The sequence below is a fragment of the Pituophis catenifer genome, unplaced genomic scaffold (assembly GCF_029215685.1).
Source record: "Pituophis catenifer annectens isolate HBS135680 unplaced genomic scaffold, rPitCat1.0.hap2 SCAF_6, whole genome shotgun sequence".
Taxonomy (NCBI): domain Eukaryota; kingdom Metazoa; phylum Chordata; class Lepidosauria; order Squamata; family Colubridae; genus Pituophis; species Pituophis catenifer.
Window position 1 is genome coordinate 39,372,533 of NW_027256886.1, and position 18,368 is coordinate 39,390,900.

Consider the following 18,368-nt stretch of genomic DNA (forward strand, 5'->3'; position numbering starts at 1 on the left):
TGTTGGCTTATTTGCCTGGGACTCACGCCTCTTCTCTTGAGGTTGTCGCTTAAAGACTTTGTGTTCCTAGGGTTACAACAGCAACTAGGGCTGTTGGAATTGCTATCACTAAGCAATGTAGTCACGTGATGTCATGCTTTATGGCCACATTTCTTGACAACGGAAATTCTGGTCCCAATTGCTGTCACAACTTGAGTGCTACCTGTAACATGGGCTTTTTCCCCTCCATTTGTACCAATATGTTTTTTGCTTTTGTCAGCAGAATTAAAATGTCAGCATTAATAATTATAACTAAAGTATATAATAGACCTGGTTTACTCATAATGTGCTCTTCAACTGTTACCTCTAGTGTTCATAGAGCCCGAAGGCAAAACAACACTATGCTGAGATTTAGGTTATGTGGTTTGACATACTTTATGGTCCCAGATAATCCACAGACCAGATGTAGCTATTGAATCATTTTTTTGTCCACTATCTAGTACTTATCTTTGTTCATGCCACAGAAATGCAATTTTATTCTGATTTTTGAGAAGAAATAATATAATTATTTGAGCCTTAAAATAGGGTTAAGATCTTAAACTTACATAAACTGCCTCATAAACTCTGAAAACTTTTTAAAAATGGTCTAATTGGCTTTTGTTTAAAATCTGCTTTGTCAGATTTTAACATTTTCATAAGCAGAGTAATGATAGGGCTACTTACCTGAATGCTTTATTCTTTTACCTAATAATTCCTAGATATGATGACCATTACATTTATGCAGTGTCTTGAGGCCAGGACCCCCTTGATTCTTGATTGATTAGAAAGGTGAAACATAAATCTAAACAAAGCCTTCTATCAGTCAAATTAGTATAACTATTTAGTGTGATACAAATGTAACACTAAAACCGTACTTCCAAGCATTTAAAAAATAAATGGGAATTAGAGTTATAAAAGCAAAAGATTTTAAGCAAACAGGAGGCAAGATAGGATATAAATGCATGTAATGTAAAAAATCAGTACTCTCTCCAGTAGGAGATGTATGTCCAGTTAATTTAGCATGAAGATAACAATGGACAAAAAATTGGTTTTAGTACTGAAAATGAAATTGCATACAGAGCCAAAAGCTAGTTATTGCGAATGAGAATATCTAATCTCCCCTCATATTTGAAAAAAAATATATGAAAGTAATAGTGCTGGAGTTCAAGCTGAGCAACATTTGTTACAATAGTATAGTACAAGGAATTATTTTTGACTGAGACAATAGTTATATAGAAATGTAACTTATATATAAACTATGTTGCTGATAAAGTAATCAAGTATCTTGGTAAAACTTTGTTAATGTGCAACATAGTCCTTTTGATAAACAATATAGGAAGATGTTAATGATTATTTTTTCCCAAAATATGCTTTATTTCCATTACTAAAGTAAACTTGTTTTGCGGTCATGAGGAAGATACTGAAATCACGTAAATAAATCAACTTTTTAATTTTTTTATATTATACAGATGAATGATGATGATGTAGTTGTAGACAAAAATGTCCTCAAAATTTAGCTATCCTTGACATTTATAAAATATCAAAGCTCTTCTGCTGTATAAATGCATTTTTATCAAGGAGTAAAACAATCCTTGGTAATGGTTTGAGGAAAACAATCAAACTCAGTAGTACTTTCTTCTACATAGACTTGAATGGGGTTGTGCTTACATATTTTATCAGGCTTATATGCCACTCTAATTATGCCTTACAAACCTCCAAAACACTAACAAGATTTAAATAGAAAAAACAGTATAATTTCCGAAGTGCCAAGGAGCTATCATAGCCCATATATAGTCATTCTTCAGGGGAACAAAAAGAATCCCTAAAACCCCTGACAACACGCTTCACCGTATCCTGTACCCTTCCGTAGTATCTGTATTTAATAATTTAAAAAAAAAGAAAGGGTCCTTTGTTCATGCTGAAATCCACCTGCAATATTCTTCATGTGTCCTTCAATACCTTGTTCCATGTTCACACATAATTCTTAATCTGGTATTCATCCATCCATCCATCCATTGTTTCAATTTGTATAGCACCTATCTCAAATATATGCTTCTGGGCAGGCACAATAATTAAAACTATATAAAAACATAATACAAAAAAATATATATAAATGAGGCAAAAAAGTATTCAACAACACAGTCAGTAGCCAAGATATAACAAGAACTGTCAATAACAATCAACGTAACCATTGTATGGATTTAACCACACACCTTGATCCCCAAACCCAGTTGCAAGTCTTTAAGGCCTTACAAGAAATCAGTAGAGTCAGGGTGAATCTAATTTTTGGAAGCTGAAATATATCTACCTTTGTAGGGGGTACCAAAAGCAATAAGCTGAGCCAATTGTCAATTATAATAACCAAAAATTGAAATATCCCACTTTTCCTGACATCATCAGTAAAGTGTTTCCTTCCTATTGTTGAAGAAAAACAACAAAGGGCAGAAGAGAATCTCTGCTTGATGTTATGAGAAAATGGAAGGCATAGCTGCTTTTTCTCCTCTCTAGCAAGCCTCCATACTTGGAGAAGAGAAGAAAAATTTAGCCACTATAACTGGAGAAGAGAGGCGGGTTTGTGGGAGGACAAGGAATGCAAAGCAGGTGTTACTGCTAGGAATAGCTACTTCAAGAAGTTTGATATTTCTCCCTAAGCCTTAAAACACACATACAACTTTGTTTGCTGGGGAGGTTTCAATTGAAATGGCCATGGAGGCATAGAGCCTTGCATTTGGATGGGAGAGGAGTATGGTATTTGGAATTCTGCATGTTATCAAATTTCTTGAGTCTTTCTTGCCATCTGAATCACAATATTTTCACAGTGTGCATTGCATTGTATTTTCCAGTGGAAAATACCACTTTTCTTTTATGTAACATAACATTGATCCAGCCTGCTTCAGCAGCAGGCTTGCACAAGATGGAGACTGTTGTAAGGACATGTCCTTAACAAATTTTGTGGATGAATCCTGAGCTGTGCTACCGTGACTCTGTTCACATTACAAAAAGCTAAATTCTTCAAGTGTGCTGCAAGGTTAAGTTGTGAATATAACCTACAGTGATGTGTTCATTTGCCTTACCTCATTTATTAGGCGCAAATGATGTTTGTCAATAGTAGATGCTAGAGCAAAAGACTTAACATGCTAATTATATTTTGTTTAAAAACTTCCCAAATTGTAACTCAGGAACTGAGGAGAAGTAGTATTTAAAGGAAACAGAAGTCATGACCGAACACTTACTATCTAGCCATCTGTTCATATAATGGTTTATAGCATGTACAATTCCCAAAAGGATGGCTAAAGTTTACATTTTTTCCCTCAACTGTACACAATCCTTTTCTTCATTTTGCTAGAAACATAATGTCAGGTTTTGCATAGTTTGGCATCTTTTATCCAATATGAAATTGTGAGTAAGGGCATGTCCCTGAGGAGCTTAAAAAAATGATCTCAAAAATGTTAATTCCTGATTATCATTAAAAGCTATGCCTTTTTCTCAGATACTTTTCAGCTGAAAAAATCTAGAAAAATAAAAGGCATAAAACGGTATTGGTCAAATTCAGTGAATGTTTTCTTAATTGATCATCTGTAGTTCAGTTGTCTCTGTTGCAGTTGGTTTGACTCCTTCCTTAGTTGTCCAGTACTTTTATGTATTAGCTGGTAGAGAAATTCTATGACATTATTATTATGCGGATACCCTTACCTAAATATTTAAATGAAATAAAGAAAGCATCTTGAGGATTAGGGTATTTTCGCTTCAGTATACAATAATTGGAAATAGGAAGAAGTATTGTTTGGTGGTTCCGGTGATTCCAGAGTGGGTAATGGTGATGCTCCAATCCACAGTGCTTTATGTAAATAAGACTTTGATGTTCATAAAAAACTATGATTAGAATGACAAATGAAATATTTATTTCATTAAGTGTATCCTGTTATGCTTGTTCTTTCTTAGCATTCAGAGGTGTGAATGCTGGCAAGTACCTAAATTATAGTATAGGGGAAAATATTGTCAAAGGTATCCTTTAGCAACTGGGAAAATATAGCTTAATTCATCTTCTCTGATGTATCTTTCTGGTCAATATGTTTATTAAACTCTGCTGCATAGAATTGGCAGAAATTGCTGATATGCTTATTTAATTATTTTCTTTAAAGAAGTGTGTGTATATATATATATATATATATATATATATATATATATATATATATATATATATATACACATACATAAATACATACATACAAATCCCTAGTGCCGTGTAACGGGGTGAGTTCCCGTTACTTGTCCCAGCTTCTGCCAACCTAGCAGTTTGAAATCGCGTAAAATATGCAAGTAGAAAAATAGGGACCACCTTTGGTGGGAAGGTAACAGCGTTCCATGCGCCTCTGGCGTTTAGTCATGCCAGCCACATGACCACGGAGATGTCTTTGGACAGCACTGGCTCTTTAGCTTTGAAACGGAGATGAGCACCGTCCCCTAGAGTTGGGAATGACTAGTATATATATGTGAGGGGAACCTTTACCTTTACCTTTTTAGTCTTTTTTTCCCCCAGCAATGATTGCTTATTTTTGGATTTTGAAAAAATTTACACTTATGTCTACGTGAACCAAAAAGATGTTGTATTAGTTCATCTTAGACAGTTTTACTATAGAACAGAACAGAACAGAACAGAACAGAACAGAACAAAACAGAACACTTTATTGGCCAAGTGTGATTGGACACACAAGGAATTTCTCTTGGTGCATATGCTCTCAATGTACATAAAAGAAAAGATATATTCGTCAAGAAACACTTACTGATAGTCATAGGGAACAGATAAGCAATCAAATCATATTAGGAAACAATCAATATAAATCGTAAGGATACCAGCAACAAGGTTACAGTCATACAGTCATAAGTGGGATGAGATGGGTGATAGGAACAATGAGAAGATTAATAGTAATGCAGACTTACTAACTAGTTTGACAGTGTTGAGGGAATTATTTGTTTAGCAGAGTGATGGTGTTTGGGAAAACGATTTATAGTTTCAGGGTTTATCTCTTTGAAGTCAATCAACCTCACAAGATAATAAACTTAATGGCGCAAAGTTCAGCATATTTGGTTTCGACTCTTATCCTTGTCCAAATTATCATTAAAAAACGTCCTGCCATTTTCTTGGCTGATTTTTTTCTGGTTATATAGCTGAGAAAGTAAGCAGTTATATAAATTGAAATAATAAATAAATAATGAATGGTATCAGACCTTGGCATCTCAATTGTTGATGCAATGCTGTGTTCTAATTTGAATTTTTATGCAATAGTTTGATGTGAGTTCTGGTTGCTTATTTTAAGAAAATGGAACTGTTAAAATTGAAAACAATAGAAGTGAAATGTTTATTTTATTCTATTATGCTAAGGAACATGATCTTGAGAAAGAATACAACAACCAAATGTTACATATATTGAACAGAAGTAGGAGTCACAGTATGAATCTGAGTTTGTATGGTACAGGAGAACAGAATGATCCATTTCAATTATTATGAACACACATATACACACGATTTCTATGTGTTTTGCCTTCTTCCTCCCTATTTGGCATGTAACAGTTGGAAGTTTCCTAGCTACTGATAAATGGATATTGATACTCAATAGATGTAGGCAATCACTATTTGCATTCTACCTGTTTTGGATTACACCTTTCATAAGGTTCATTCAGCATGGGCAGATGTTAGGGATTATTGAAGTCCAGAATATTTGGAAAACACCCGATTTTATTAAAATCAGGACAATTTAGGATTTGAAATCAGTTTTAAACTCAACCTACCTGAGTGCATGGGTTTAGTTATTCCAATCCAAAAAGTTATTTTCTAATTTAGATGTAATGAAAAACCATAGTTAGCTAATCAAAAAAATTTTATGAGATACCAAAAACATAAGAGAAAAGACAGCACAAGGATTAAACATCCTAGATTATATGATTGATAAGATGAAAAATAGTGGTATGACAGAATTACCTATTCTGTTTCTCTCCTATAGAACTGTTAACATTCCATTCTTCCTCCCATATGATCTGTCCTCTTTCCCAAACCTGTTAGTACTTCTTAGACACTGAGCATTCTCAGCATTCATTGGGCTCTAGGTGTTTTCTTGCTTTAAGAATTGAATGCATATGAATGTATACTTTGACTGTGGGAGTGTTGTGCATAGGCAATGAAATACCGATTATTATGTGTAACTATTGGTAATAATTTCGAAAACCAAAAATGAAGAAAATTAAGGGTCTTTCTGAATCCAGTCAATATAGCTATATATCTTTTAAATTAATAAGACTACAGTATATGATAATGCCAAAAAATGTTACCAATGTACAACAAATACACAATATATGTATTATAATAGTATTATCTTAGATAATTTTTGATTATATAATTAAAAAAAATTCTATTAATCACCCTTAATAGTCCTTTATATCCATAGAAGGAATTGAGTATATTTATTGTGGCATAAACTTTCATGGAATAGAGCAGGGATGAGGAATGATAGATTCCTGAATGATTTGCAGGCTATCTGCAGATGTTTCTTAACAACAATAAAACAGTTATCATTCTAAAGTTTGCTTTTAAGAATCCTTAAATTTTAGTCTAATGTAGATTTATAATTTATTTATTTATTTATTTACTTCAAATTTATATACCGCCCTTCTCCCTAGGGACTCAGGACGGTGTACAGCCAAATAAAAACACATAATAAATACATTAAGAACAGATTAAAAGGAAATATCTCAATTTGGCCCAAAATTTAAAAAGACAAACAAATTTAAAATCATTTAAAGGATTTGTTAGGCCAGCCCGGCTTGTTGGGAAAGGTAAGTTTTAAGGGCACGGCGGAAGGCACGGAGGTGATAATGATATATACAGGTAATCCCCAATGTACGGCTGTTGAGTTAGATACATGTAGTCGTCAAGTTAGACCATAATGGAGCCTGCATCATCCAAAAAGTTATTTTTTTCTAGTTTAGATGTAATGGAAAACTGTAGTTGCATAATCACAAATATTTTATTTATGGGATATCAAAAATATGAGGGAAGAGACAGTATAAGGATTAAATGTCCTAGATTATGTGATCATTAATTGTCATTAATGATTGGTCATTAAGTAAGCTAGTGGTTTGCTATGGATGTGGGTTTGCTGAAAACTGGAAGCAACTGCTGATTTTCAGCAAAACTCATACAATGCAATTGTGTAACTATGGGACTCTGCAAATGGTCGTAAATATGGCCATGTTGCTGAGTGCCCGAAGTGTAGGCATGTAACACTCCCCCACCAAGTGTGAGAAGTACTTTGAGTCTGCCATAACAGCAAATGATCACTAAGTGACACGCCGTAAATTGAGGATTACCTGTATAATTCAGCATTGTGCTATTTCCTTATTGTTTCACACTTTGTTCCCAGTTATAAACTTTAGAGTTCTGATAAAGGATATGTTATATTTTTGAAGTCTATCCATAGGTTTTATACAGTTCATCTCATTGAGGCAAAAAAAGTTCCTACAGTAGTTAAAGTAGCTACTAAGGATGTACACAAACTATTCCTATTCTTGTTATATGCGCTTAGCTGACTTGCCCTTACTCTATGTTGCTTCTGTTGAACCAAGCAGAAAACAAAAGACAAAGCAAAACAAAACAAAAGAATACATGAGCATATTTGTGAAGTAGAATACAAAAGGAGCTCAACAAGATTAGGATGCTTCCTCCTTCTGTAGTGAAGGTGCTCATGGGTCCTTGTGTTATTGTTGTAGTCAGAAAAAAGTTCAAACCAGGTTCAGGCAAAAGAAAAACATAAGAGAAAAAAAGGCTTTTTATGAAAAAAGAAAAAGAGTGTTTTCATTTAAAAAATATTATATACATTTCCACCACTTAACTAGCTCCGGCAAATGGTGGGAAAGATGGATTCAATGTTTTCTGTAATTGTCCTTTGGGAAATAGCAGGGTGGATTTGATTTAAATCGAGTTGATTTAAATCACAATTTAAATCATGATTTAAATCACTAGTGAAAAGGCTTGATTTAAATCAACTCGATTTAAATCATAATTTTTAAAGAGCAACTGTCATCTCTGCTACTCCTTTGACCCACTGTTGACTCACTGATAGTCCCAGTGTTGCAGAATATACAGCCTCATGCTACATAACTAAGCTCCATTTCATGTTGAATAAACTAAATTATTTATGTATCTTAAATAGAAAACTATCTTACGATAGATTTTTACTCCAAAAGTTTTTTATTAAAATAAATTCGATAAAAATCAAAAAAATCCGATTTAAATTAAAAAAAATCTGATTTTTTTGATTTTTTTAAAAAAAATCATTGATTTTTATTCACCTTTGGAAATAGCAGTTCAGTTTAAAAGCTTTTAATCTTATAAAATAATGACCTGAGAAAACTGATATGTATGGAATTAGCCTCTGGCGTAAAGCCTATTGATAAGCAAATATATTTGTTTGTTTGTTTGCTTACCATAAGCTTTCAAAGAGAGAGGTAGCGTCTCTATTCTAAATTTTAAACTATCATTAAAATATTTTTTTATTTCAGTACATATTGTTTATGTAATATAAAGATTAATGACTATTTAGATAGCTTAGAATCTTGAAAATAGAGAAGGGAAAAATAAATACAATAAATACTATAATAGTTAATTTTTTCTATCTGTAGATAGAAAAGTTTGGTAATTATATAGTTAAACAATTCATAGAATTCAAAGATCTAAGACTCAATTAATTAGAATGAACAGTTCTCAGCCTTTTCATAAGATAATAGTAGTCTTCGAATTATAATCATTCTTTCAGCAACCATTTGAAGATACGAAAAAGCTGAATGAAGGGTCTTTTCATCAGTCCTTAACAATCTGGCTGTTGTAGCTGCCCTATAATCACGTGACAATTTGGGTGCTTGGCAACCATCTCCCAATTTCGACCGATTGTAATATTCTGCAGTCATGTGATTGCCGTTGACCTTCTCTTCTGGCTATGATGGATTACAGTAACACAGCAGTTTCCAGCAAGGAGGGAGCGCATTCCAAGGAGGGGGCGACATGAGACAGCATAGTCTAGAGCTGGATCATTGGAGGAGGAAGAAATTTATGATAGTCAGAATCTCCCAGGGTATGTCCATTAGGTTAAGCTAGTACAGCTTTAGTCTGGCAAGATTCTGTCTATACAGTATATGCAAATAAAGAACTTAACTTTGATAAGGTTGTTTTACACCTTTTGGGGGCTGGGCCTGACACTGGCTTCCCATTGACTGCTTGTGTGAAACTGGCATGGAAGGTTGTAAATCAGGCTCTTGGGTATGTCCCCCCCATCTCCTATCAGCCTTCACAGATAAACCCAACAGGAAACAGCACTAGATGAATTAATTCAACTTTATTGTGAGGCTACAACAGAATCTTGCAAGTCTGAAGGCATAAACTTCCCATTGTCACTTTTAACTGCTTGATCCATTTAGGTGGGTCCTTAAATTTCTTTCTCTAGTTGTTAAGCCACTGGAGGCTGTTGCTACTCTTGTTCATTTTCTAATTACCATCTCCTCTTCACATATTCCATTATACCTCAGGGGCACTTCCTTTATGTGTACATGCTGTGCCTTCCCCCCTTCACTCTCATGCCATGTACATGCTGTGCCTTCTCCCCTTCACTGATAATACACTCACAGCATAGCAATAGCACTTAGATTTATATACCATTTCATAGTGCTTTTACAGCCCTCTCTAAGCGGTTTACAGAGTCAGCATATTGCCCCCAACAATCTGGGTCCTCATTTTACCCACCTCGGAAGAATGGAAGGCTGAGTCAACCTTGAGCCAGTGAGATCTGAACTTCCGAACTGCAGCTAGCAGTCAGTACTGCACTCTAACCGCTGCGCCACCTCGGCTCTTAGGCATCTCCTTTCCCACCTCACACAGATGCATGCTCCCACCAGAGCCCTTCTTCCTTGGATCTCCCTGCATTCACACATATGCATGGCATGTACCCATCAGTGTCTTTCCTAAGCCTCCAAGCATTCACAAACATGCATGCATCAACCAGTGCCCTCCTTCCCTGGGCTTTCCTACATTTGCATACACTTTCTCTCTGCACTCACACTCATGCACTCATCAGTGCCATCCTTTCCCGGTCTCCTTATACTTGCACACACTTCTTTCCAGGCCTCCCTGTAGACTCACACTGCACTTTCCAGTCCCCCAATTCACATGTCGCCTGCCCCAGTCCCAACACCACTGTCATTGAGAAATTCTACTTGAAACTCCATATCACAGGCCTTTACTGCCTCACACTGTTCTTCAAGCCATACATCCCATTCCTTCCCCAAGCCATGTGTCCCCATCTAATGATCCTTCAAAAAGCTTCTGGTCTTCCCAAGGTCTCATGAGAATGGGAATGCTGTTTGGAGAATAGCAGGAGCCCTATTTTCATGGTCCTTCAAAAGTCTTCATTCTCCAAATTGTGTGCACCATTCCTTCTCCAGATAGGAGAAGGAGATATTTCTTGCGAGACCTGGAGAAAACCAGAGCCTTTTCAATGGATCATAAGAATGGTATGTGTAGCTTGGAGAAGGAATGGGATTTGTGGCTTGAGAATAGTATGAGATAGCAAAGGCCAACAGTGTGCAGCTTGACGAGCATTTCTCAGTGGCAATGGCGATGACACTGCGCCTGAATTACAGACCTTGGGGCTGTGGCAGCTGGATGACACTGCTAGAGTTCCTGGGCCTCTACTTCAGCCCCAAGTCTTCTATTGCCTCCAACAGCTGCCATGGTGTTGAGTCACCAAAAGGGCATAAATCTGGGGGACATAAGTGAATGGGAGGATTGTAGTGCCCCTGCCGACATTAGTGCTGCTAGGCCAGGTGGGGCAGCTGAGGCTTCTGGGAGCAGTTGCAGCTTTCTTTTGTATGGCAGCACCCTACCTCAACTTGTATGCAATCTGTGCTGGACACTCCAGGGCCTCTGCCACCCTCCCTGCATCACCTGCTTAATAACTGATCTCTTTGCTTAATAATTGACAATTTTGGAGTTACTTGTCAGAAACCAGCAAAAAGGCTAGCAAATTGTGATCACGTAAGTGCAGGGTGCTGCAACCAATCTAAACCTGATTTACCTGATTGCACCTTAATTGCAATCATGTAACTATGGAAGTGTGATGCAGTGGTCATAAGTGTGAGTAAAAGTCGTAAAGCACTTTTTTCAAGACTGTAGTAACTTCAAACTGTTGTTAAACAAACATGGGTAAATTGAAAACGATCTGTAGTAGCACTTAAAAATGCATTACTTAGTGGTTCCAATCAATCAGATAAAATAAATATATGTGGAGAGTTTACAGAATAAGAAGCACAGAATATTGTTCTGAATTCATGTAAAAAAATCAGGTAGGTTCACAAGCTCCATAATAACTTGAATAACCCATGATAAAACTAAAAAAAGAAAACTCTGCTCATTATTTCTGCAGCATAGTGTGTAGGTAAGAAATTGAGAGAGAGAAAATAAATAAAGGGAATTATTTCAGTAAAAAACCTTATAAAAGAGAGCTGGTCTATGCTCAAGATTTTTTCTTTATGTATGAAAATTAATGCACGGGAAAGTATTTTACAGACTTCCATTAGAGTTTGTATATGTAGGAGTTCAGCCCACAAATGAGTTGAAGCTGATATTGCCTCATTTGTGTTGCTAACATAGCTTTCCACAGTTGGTTGCTTCTTGTTCAAAATTGCCCCCATAGGGATTAAACATTACGTTTAAAATAAACACATCCAGCTCTTTTTCCTTATATAATGCGTTCATTTAACGAATGCTTTTTCCTCTACTGTAACCACCTTTTGTATAAGCCAAATTTATGAAAGCTGAAGCAATAAAGATTTTTTAAAAAATAATATTAGGAAATTTGCATTATTGCATTAAAAATGTTTTTGATGTATGTGGAACTCTTAGAGCTGGACATGTTTATTTTTAACATACGTTTTTAATAACATGGAGATAAGGTAACTAATTCTTCACTTTTGAGTATAACATAACATGCTGAAAGTGCAGTGATGTATCATAGATACTTTCCTATTATTTGGTGTATTTTTAATTATTGTGAAGTTACGTAATGTTACTAATTATCAAAATATTTTCACCTGGTTGCTTTGCTATTATTTGGTATATTTATAATTATTGTGAAGTTATGTAATGTTACTAGATGGCAAAATGTTTTTACCTGGTTGCTTCCATGATATTTATTTCTAATTGTCAGGGATTTGATTAGGAAAAATGTGGTTTGCTTATGGCATTTTGGTATATGTGAAGCCACTCATTATGACTTAATATTATGCACAAAATCGTGACTACAATTGGAACATTTCTTCTTTCTGTAGTTTTATTTTTAAAATATTTCAGCAATTTTCTGGTATTTTCACAGTATCATTTTTCTGATTAGGCTAAATAGATCATATTTGTATTTATTTCTAATAGACATTTTAAACAGACTATAATTAGGCTTTTTCCAGGATACCTTTATAAGGCTATCTTTGACTTTTTTATTCTGTAATTGTTAACTTTTTTATTCAATGATTTTAACACATTTCTTTGAATTGTTCCAGGTTTGTACTAATAGTTAAAAGTTCTTTTCAAAATAAATTGCATCTCTTTCCGTATTTCTTTTTGTTTCTTGCTAACTTCTTTAAGATTTTCCTGCTACCCATGTTTTAAAAATATATTGCCCATTTCTTCCAGAATAGCTCTTCACTCTGACCTGGTACTGCCAGTTTAAACTGGACACAAGCTAATTAGCTTTCTATTGTAATTCCACTTTTTCAACATTGGTTTTGGATATAACGTTCACATTTTTTTTATCTACCTGATGGAATCCAGCTAGGGTTCTGTGAAAACCCCATCCATTAGCATTTTTATAATCTGCTTTTGTTTCTATAGGAGGATTCTTTATTTGAATTATTTGAATTACTTTATGTAATTATTTATTTTATGTATTTTATGTAATTATTTAAACAGTTGTATTTTTACATGTAGGTTGCTATACTTGCTTCAGCAAGAAAACTCCAGCACTGAGCTGAAAACGGAATGTGCAGTGGTTCTAGGAAGCCTTGCAATGGGTACAGAAAATAATGTTAAATCTCTACTGGACTGCCATATCATACCAGTCTTATTGCAAGGTACCTGATTTTTCATTATTCCATTGGTTTTTTGAGTACACAGTTCGTGAGAACTGAAAAAGAATCTAAACTTGTCTTTACAGGGTTACTGTCACCAGATCTTAAATTCATTGAAGCTTGCCTCAGGTGTCTTCGTACTATTTTCACCAGCCCTGTCACTCCTGAAGAATTATTGTATTCAGTAAGTTACAGGCTGTAACTGATCTTTTGTGTCTGCATAGAGCTTTATTTGATGTATGTATTGGGGAGAATTTAGAATCTTTGAAATTAGAACTATTGCCATTTATCCAAGCTAAAAACTCATTATGACTCACATGACAAACTATGTCGGTGTGAGAATTGGCTTCAGAAAATAATTGGAATTTATAGTGTTCTGGGAATCACGTGCTGCTACTATCATTTGTTATGTGAGAAGCAAACACAACTTTATTGTGTTCCCCATTTGAGATATATGTAAATAATATTCATTATATTGATTTGAGTGGGGACTAATGGTTTTAATAGTGAAATAGAATAATCCACATGTTATAAAAGTAATATTAGAATTATTTTACCTTTTATTACTACACAGGAGACTTTAATTGTCCTTACAGTATAAAGTGATCATTTTCATCAGCTTGATTAGCTGGGCCAGTGTAGGAAATTCCCCCACATGGGGCTTTCAATGCGGTCTTGCAGTCCTTTGCTATGAAATATTCCAAGTGCCTTAAATATTTAGCAGTTTATATTGCTTATTTTATACTCCAAGTATATGCTATCGTTCTTGTATTTCTTAAGAATTTCCCTTTACCTACACCTTCCCACTCTCAGCTGTTGCCAATGTTCCAAGCAGCATATCTCTACTGGCCACCCATCTCCCAATCTCCCCTGGACCTCCTATTTTTCTTTCCTCTGCCCCAATGCACTTGACTTTTCTCCTCCAATTTTCCTGGACCAAAGGATCCCTGTTTCCTTCCATGTATGGATCTGAAACTCTGTTTCCTATGCTGAGTGGTTCATGCATGGAACGGTTTACTCATCTTTTAATTACAATAGTCATTGGTGGGTTTTCTGGGTTACTGAGCATGTAACTTGAATAGATTCTGAAAAGAATCTAGTTTTGTTATTTTGTATTAAGGTTTTACAAATCCTTTGTTTTCTGAAAAGCCACCATGATAGATGAACAATGAAAAGTGAGATTAAGCTCCTAGGAGCAGAAATGTTCATTCATAATGCATTATGTATATCGATGAGGTGACATTTAATAGAAATTGTCCAGACAAGTATTAATAATATTGTCAAATACATATTTATTTTTCTTTTAAGAAATAATAGAGGCCCCTCTTTTGTTTGTTCACATCTATTTTTATTTATTTATTTATTTATTTATTTATTTATTTATTTAATCAAATTTCTATACCGCCCTACTCCCGAAGGACTCAGAACAGCCAAGATAAAATACAGATAATACAAATATTAAAAATCCCTTAAAATTATTAAATATTTTGGCCGAAACACAGATTAAAACACCCAATTTATAAAGTCACGAATTAAAAAATTTAAAAAATTTAAAAGAGGGGAGTTAGGCCAGGCCAGCTTGCTGAAATAGAAAAGTTTTGAGAGCACGGCGAAACGTGCACAGGTCCGGGATCTTCCGTATCTCTGGGGGGAGCTCGTTCCAGATGGTAGGTGCCCCCACAGAGAAGGCTTTCCCCCGGGGGCCGCCAGTCGACACTGTTTGGCCGACGGCACCCTGAGGAGCCCCTCTCTATGGGAGCGTACTGGTCGGTGAGAGGCTGTTGGTAGCAGAAGGCGGTCTCGTAAATACCCCGGTCCGATGCCATGGAGCGCTCTAAAGGTGGTAACCAAAACCTTGAAGCGCACCCGGAAGACCACCGGGAGCCAGTGCAGCTCACGCAGGAGGTGGGTCACATGGGAGCGCCACGTCGCTCCCATAACCACCCGCGTGGCTGCATTCTGGACGAGCTGGAGCCTCCGGGTGCTCCTCAAGGGGAGCCCCATGTAGAGAGCATTGCAGTAGTCCAAGCGGGAAGTAACGAGGGCATGAGTGACCGTGTTTAACGAGTCCCAATCCAGAAAGGGGCGCAACTGGCGAATTAGGCGGACCTGATAAAAAGTCCCCCTGGCCACGGCCGTCATGTGCTCTTCTAAAGACAGCCGTGAGTCCAGGAGGACACCCAAGTTGCAAACCCTCTCCGTGGGGGCCAATGACTCGCCCCCAATAGTCAGTGATGGCACCAACTGACTATATCGGGATGTCGGAAACCACAGCCACTCGGTCTTGGATGGGTTGAGCCTGAGTCTGTTTTTCCCCATCCAGATCCGCACGGCCTCCAGGCACCGGGACATCACTTCAAGGGCATCATTGGGGTGGTCTGGGGTGGAGATGTACAGCTGAGTATCATCATCGTACTGATGGTACTTCACCCCGAAACCACGGATGATCTCACCCAGCGGCTTCACATAAATGTTGAACAGAAGGGGCGAGAGGACCGACCCTTGTGACACCCCACATACAAGGGGCCTCGGGGTTGAACTCTGCCCCCCTGTCAACACAGACTGCGACTGGTCAGAGAGAGAGGAGAACCACCGTACATTTTTAACTGGTCTAGCAATTTCTGTTTCTACTTCTAAGCAATGCAGAAGGTATATAAAAATCATTCTAAAGGAGCCTTGGTAGTACAGTGGTTTAATGCACCCTGTTATTAACACAGCTGCCTGCAATTTCTGCAGGTTCGAATCTTACCAGGCTCAAGGTTGACTCAGCCTTCCATCCTTTCTAAGGTAGGTTAAATGAGGACCCAGTTTGTGGGGGCAATAAGCTGACTTTGTATAAATATACAAAAGTATGAAGGCTATTGCTTAACGCATTGTAAGCCGCCCTGAGTCTCCGGAGAAGGGCGGCATATAAATCAAATTAAAATAAAATTAAAATTAAATAAAAGAAAGTTGAAAATATCAGTACTCAAGATATCCTGTAATGCTAGTTAGATCATGTTCTTAAATTGTCAGAACTCTATAATCTTTGTAGATAAATCTTTGCTTATATTGTGTGTAAATTAAGTCAACTTTGCAGTTCTCAAACTGCTTCCTTCTGAACACAATATAGAATAAAATTTTGTGCCAAGTCCACAAAGTAGATTTATCTGTGACTTTTTTTGTATTTAAATGTTTTGTTTAACTTTTCTGACTTTCTAGGATGCTACAGTTATTCCCCACCTCATGGCGCTGCTTAGTAGGTCTCGATATACCCAAGAATATATATGTCAGATCTTCTCACATTGCTGCAAAGTAAGAAATATCATGAATGTTCTTTCCATATGCATGTGTTAGTTTGCTTCTGAAATATTGTTTTCAAGTATTTTAAACAATTTTCTCTTTGATTCATTGTGTTACTCTCAAACATGTAATCTCTAGTTGGCATGCATACGATGTACTTGAGGCTGTCCTGAATTTCTTAACTCTCAAAACATTATATATTTGTTCCCCATTCTGCTAATTTGGCATTAAATTCTTAAATATAAGCAACAACTTTTCTTTTAAAAATCTATCAAGTTTTTATAGAATAATATAATTCCCGTACAACAGAGTAAATTGCTGTATTTACCCTGATCCTTCCTCTTCCCTCCTAGAAAATTGGTGAAAGCTTTGATATGGTGTTCTGTAGATGTGGTCCATGGATGACTTTGTCAAGACTTATAGAAATGATGCTTTACAGAATTCACTTAACAGGTTCAGAAATTCAGTCTCTTGAATTGAAATCTTTTCAAATCTGCGGTCCTCTATACATCCTAGAAGAAATATTAATAGAACAACAGTTTTCAAGAAAGGCAGACAAGAATAGAGTATTCAGATAGTGGTCTCATAGCTGAAATCTTAAATGGTATAATTTAAAAGAATGTTCTATATACAGTATAGAGAGAGAATGTATACATACATAGAGGGGCCGTATCAGGTTCTTACACAATTTTTGGCATTTGGTCTCTGTACACCACCACATTGAATTTCAAATGAAACAATATGAAGTGAAGTCTTTCAACTTTAATTCAAAGGGCATGGCAAAAGTATGGCATTAACCATTGAGGTTTTGTCTTCAATAAGTGAATAGCATGCTGTATTAGGTTGAAATAGGGCAGTGATGGCTAACTTTTCTGGACCAAGTGCCTAAAGTGCACGTGGTCCCTGTATATGAGCCCCACCGCCGTGCATGCGCCCCCCCTACGTGCCCCCTCCACAAATGCATACACAGCCCGCCGCACGCGCCCCACACATGCTATACCGCCCCCCATGTGCCTCCTCCCACGCATGTGTGGCAGAGACCCAACGACCAACTGGCCGACGGGAGGCATGCGCGGCAGAGCTGAACTGGGATGATGGCTTGCATGCCCACAGAGGGCGCTGCATGCCACCTGTGGCACGTGTGCCATAGGTTCGCCATCACGGAGATAGGATAACTGACTTAGCCAGTGAAGATTATCCCATTTTTTTGCCTTGAGAAACTATTGGATTGCTTTTGCTGCATGTTTTGGCTCACTATCCATCTGCAATATAAAGTGGTGATCTATCAGTTTTGCATCATTTGACTGAATCTGAGCAGAGTATAGCCCTCTGCACTTCAGAATTCCTCCTGCTTCTTTCATCAGCAATCAGATCATCAATAAACACCCTTGATAGCCATACATACCTATGCCATAACACTGCCTCTACCATGTTTGACATATGATGCATGTTTTGGATCATGAACTGTTCTTTCCTCCCTCCCTCTCTCTTTGTTTCTGTGTGATCCACAATTTGGAAGCAAGTGAAAATAGTGGCATATGACAACAGAGCTAACTATGTATTGTCTTGTCCATAATGGCTTATATACAGATACAAATTGATATTTTAATAATACAGGTAATTGCTCAATGCACATTAGGATTTAGTACAATCTAATCTAAAGTATGAAGAACGGAAAAAGCTCTCATTGGAGGAAGGGAATAGACTACAATTTTTCAAAGCTTGAGTTTTGAAAAAGAAAGACAATATCATACTTGGCTTTAATTTTATATCTTTTAATATCTGTTCTTCAGCTCCGACACTGGCATAGCTGCGGCTTTAAATCCTCACCTCAGCCACTTCTATGTGCCAATGTAAGTTTTTTTCCCTACAATGATTGCATTTTTAAATTAAGAAATTTGTCA

The 18,368-nt window shown here is 36.6% G+C and overlaps 1 protein-coding gene across 8 annotated transcripts in view; it reads left to right on the plus strand.

Annotated features, from left to right (window-relative positions):
* Window positions 1-18,368, plus strand: part of ARMC8 (armadillo repeat containing 8) — a 56,318-nt gene that overhangs the window by 16,965 nt on the left and 20,985 nt on the right. For 5 of the 8 annotated variants that reach the window (XM_070945193.1, XM_070945200.1, XM_070945195.1 and 2 more), the window contains 4 exons: window positions 13,043-13,185; window positions 13,269-13,366; window positions 16,384-16,476; window positions 18,258-18,317. In XM_070945193.1, coding sequence (XP_070801294.1) covers window positions 13,043-13,185; window positions 13,269-13,366; window positions 16,384-16,476; window positions 18,258-18,317 — 394 coding nt within the window. The remainder of the gene's footprint in view (window positions 1-13,042; window positions 13,186-13,268; window positions 13,367-16,383; window positions 16,477-18,257; window positions 18,318-18,368) is intronic. The other 3 variants (XM_070945194.1, XM_070945197.1, XM_070945201.1) reach the window with 1 other exon arrangement.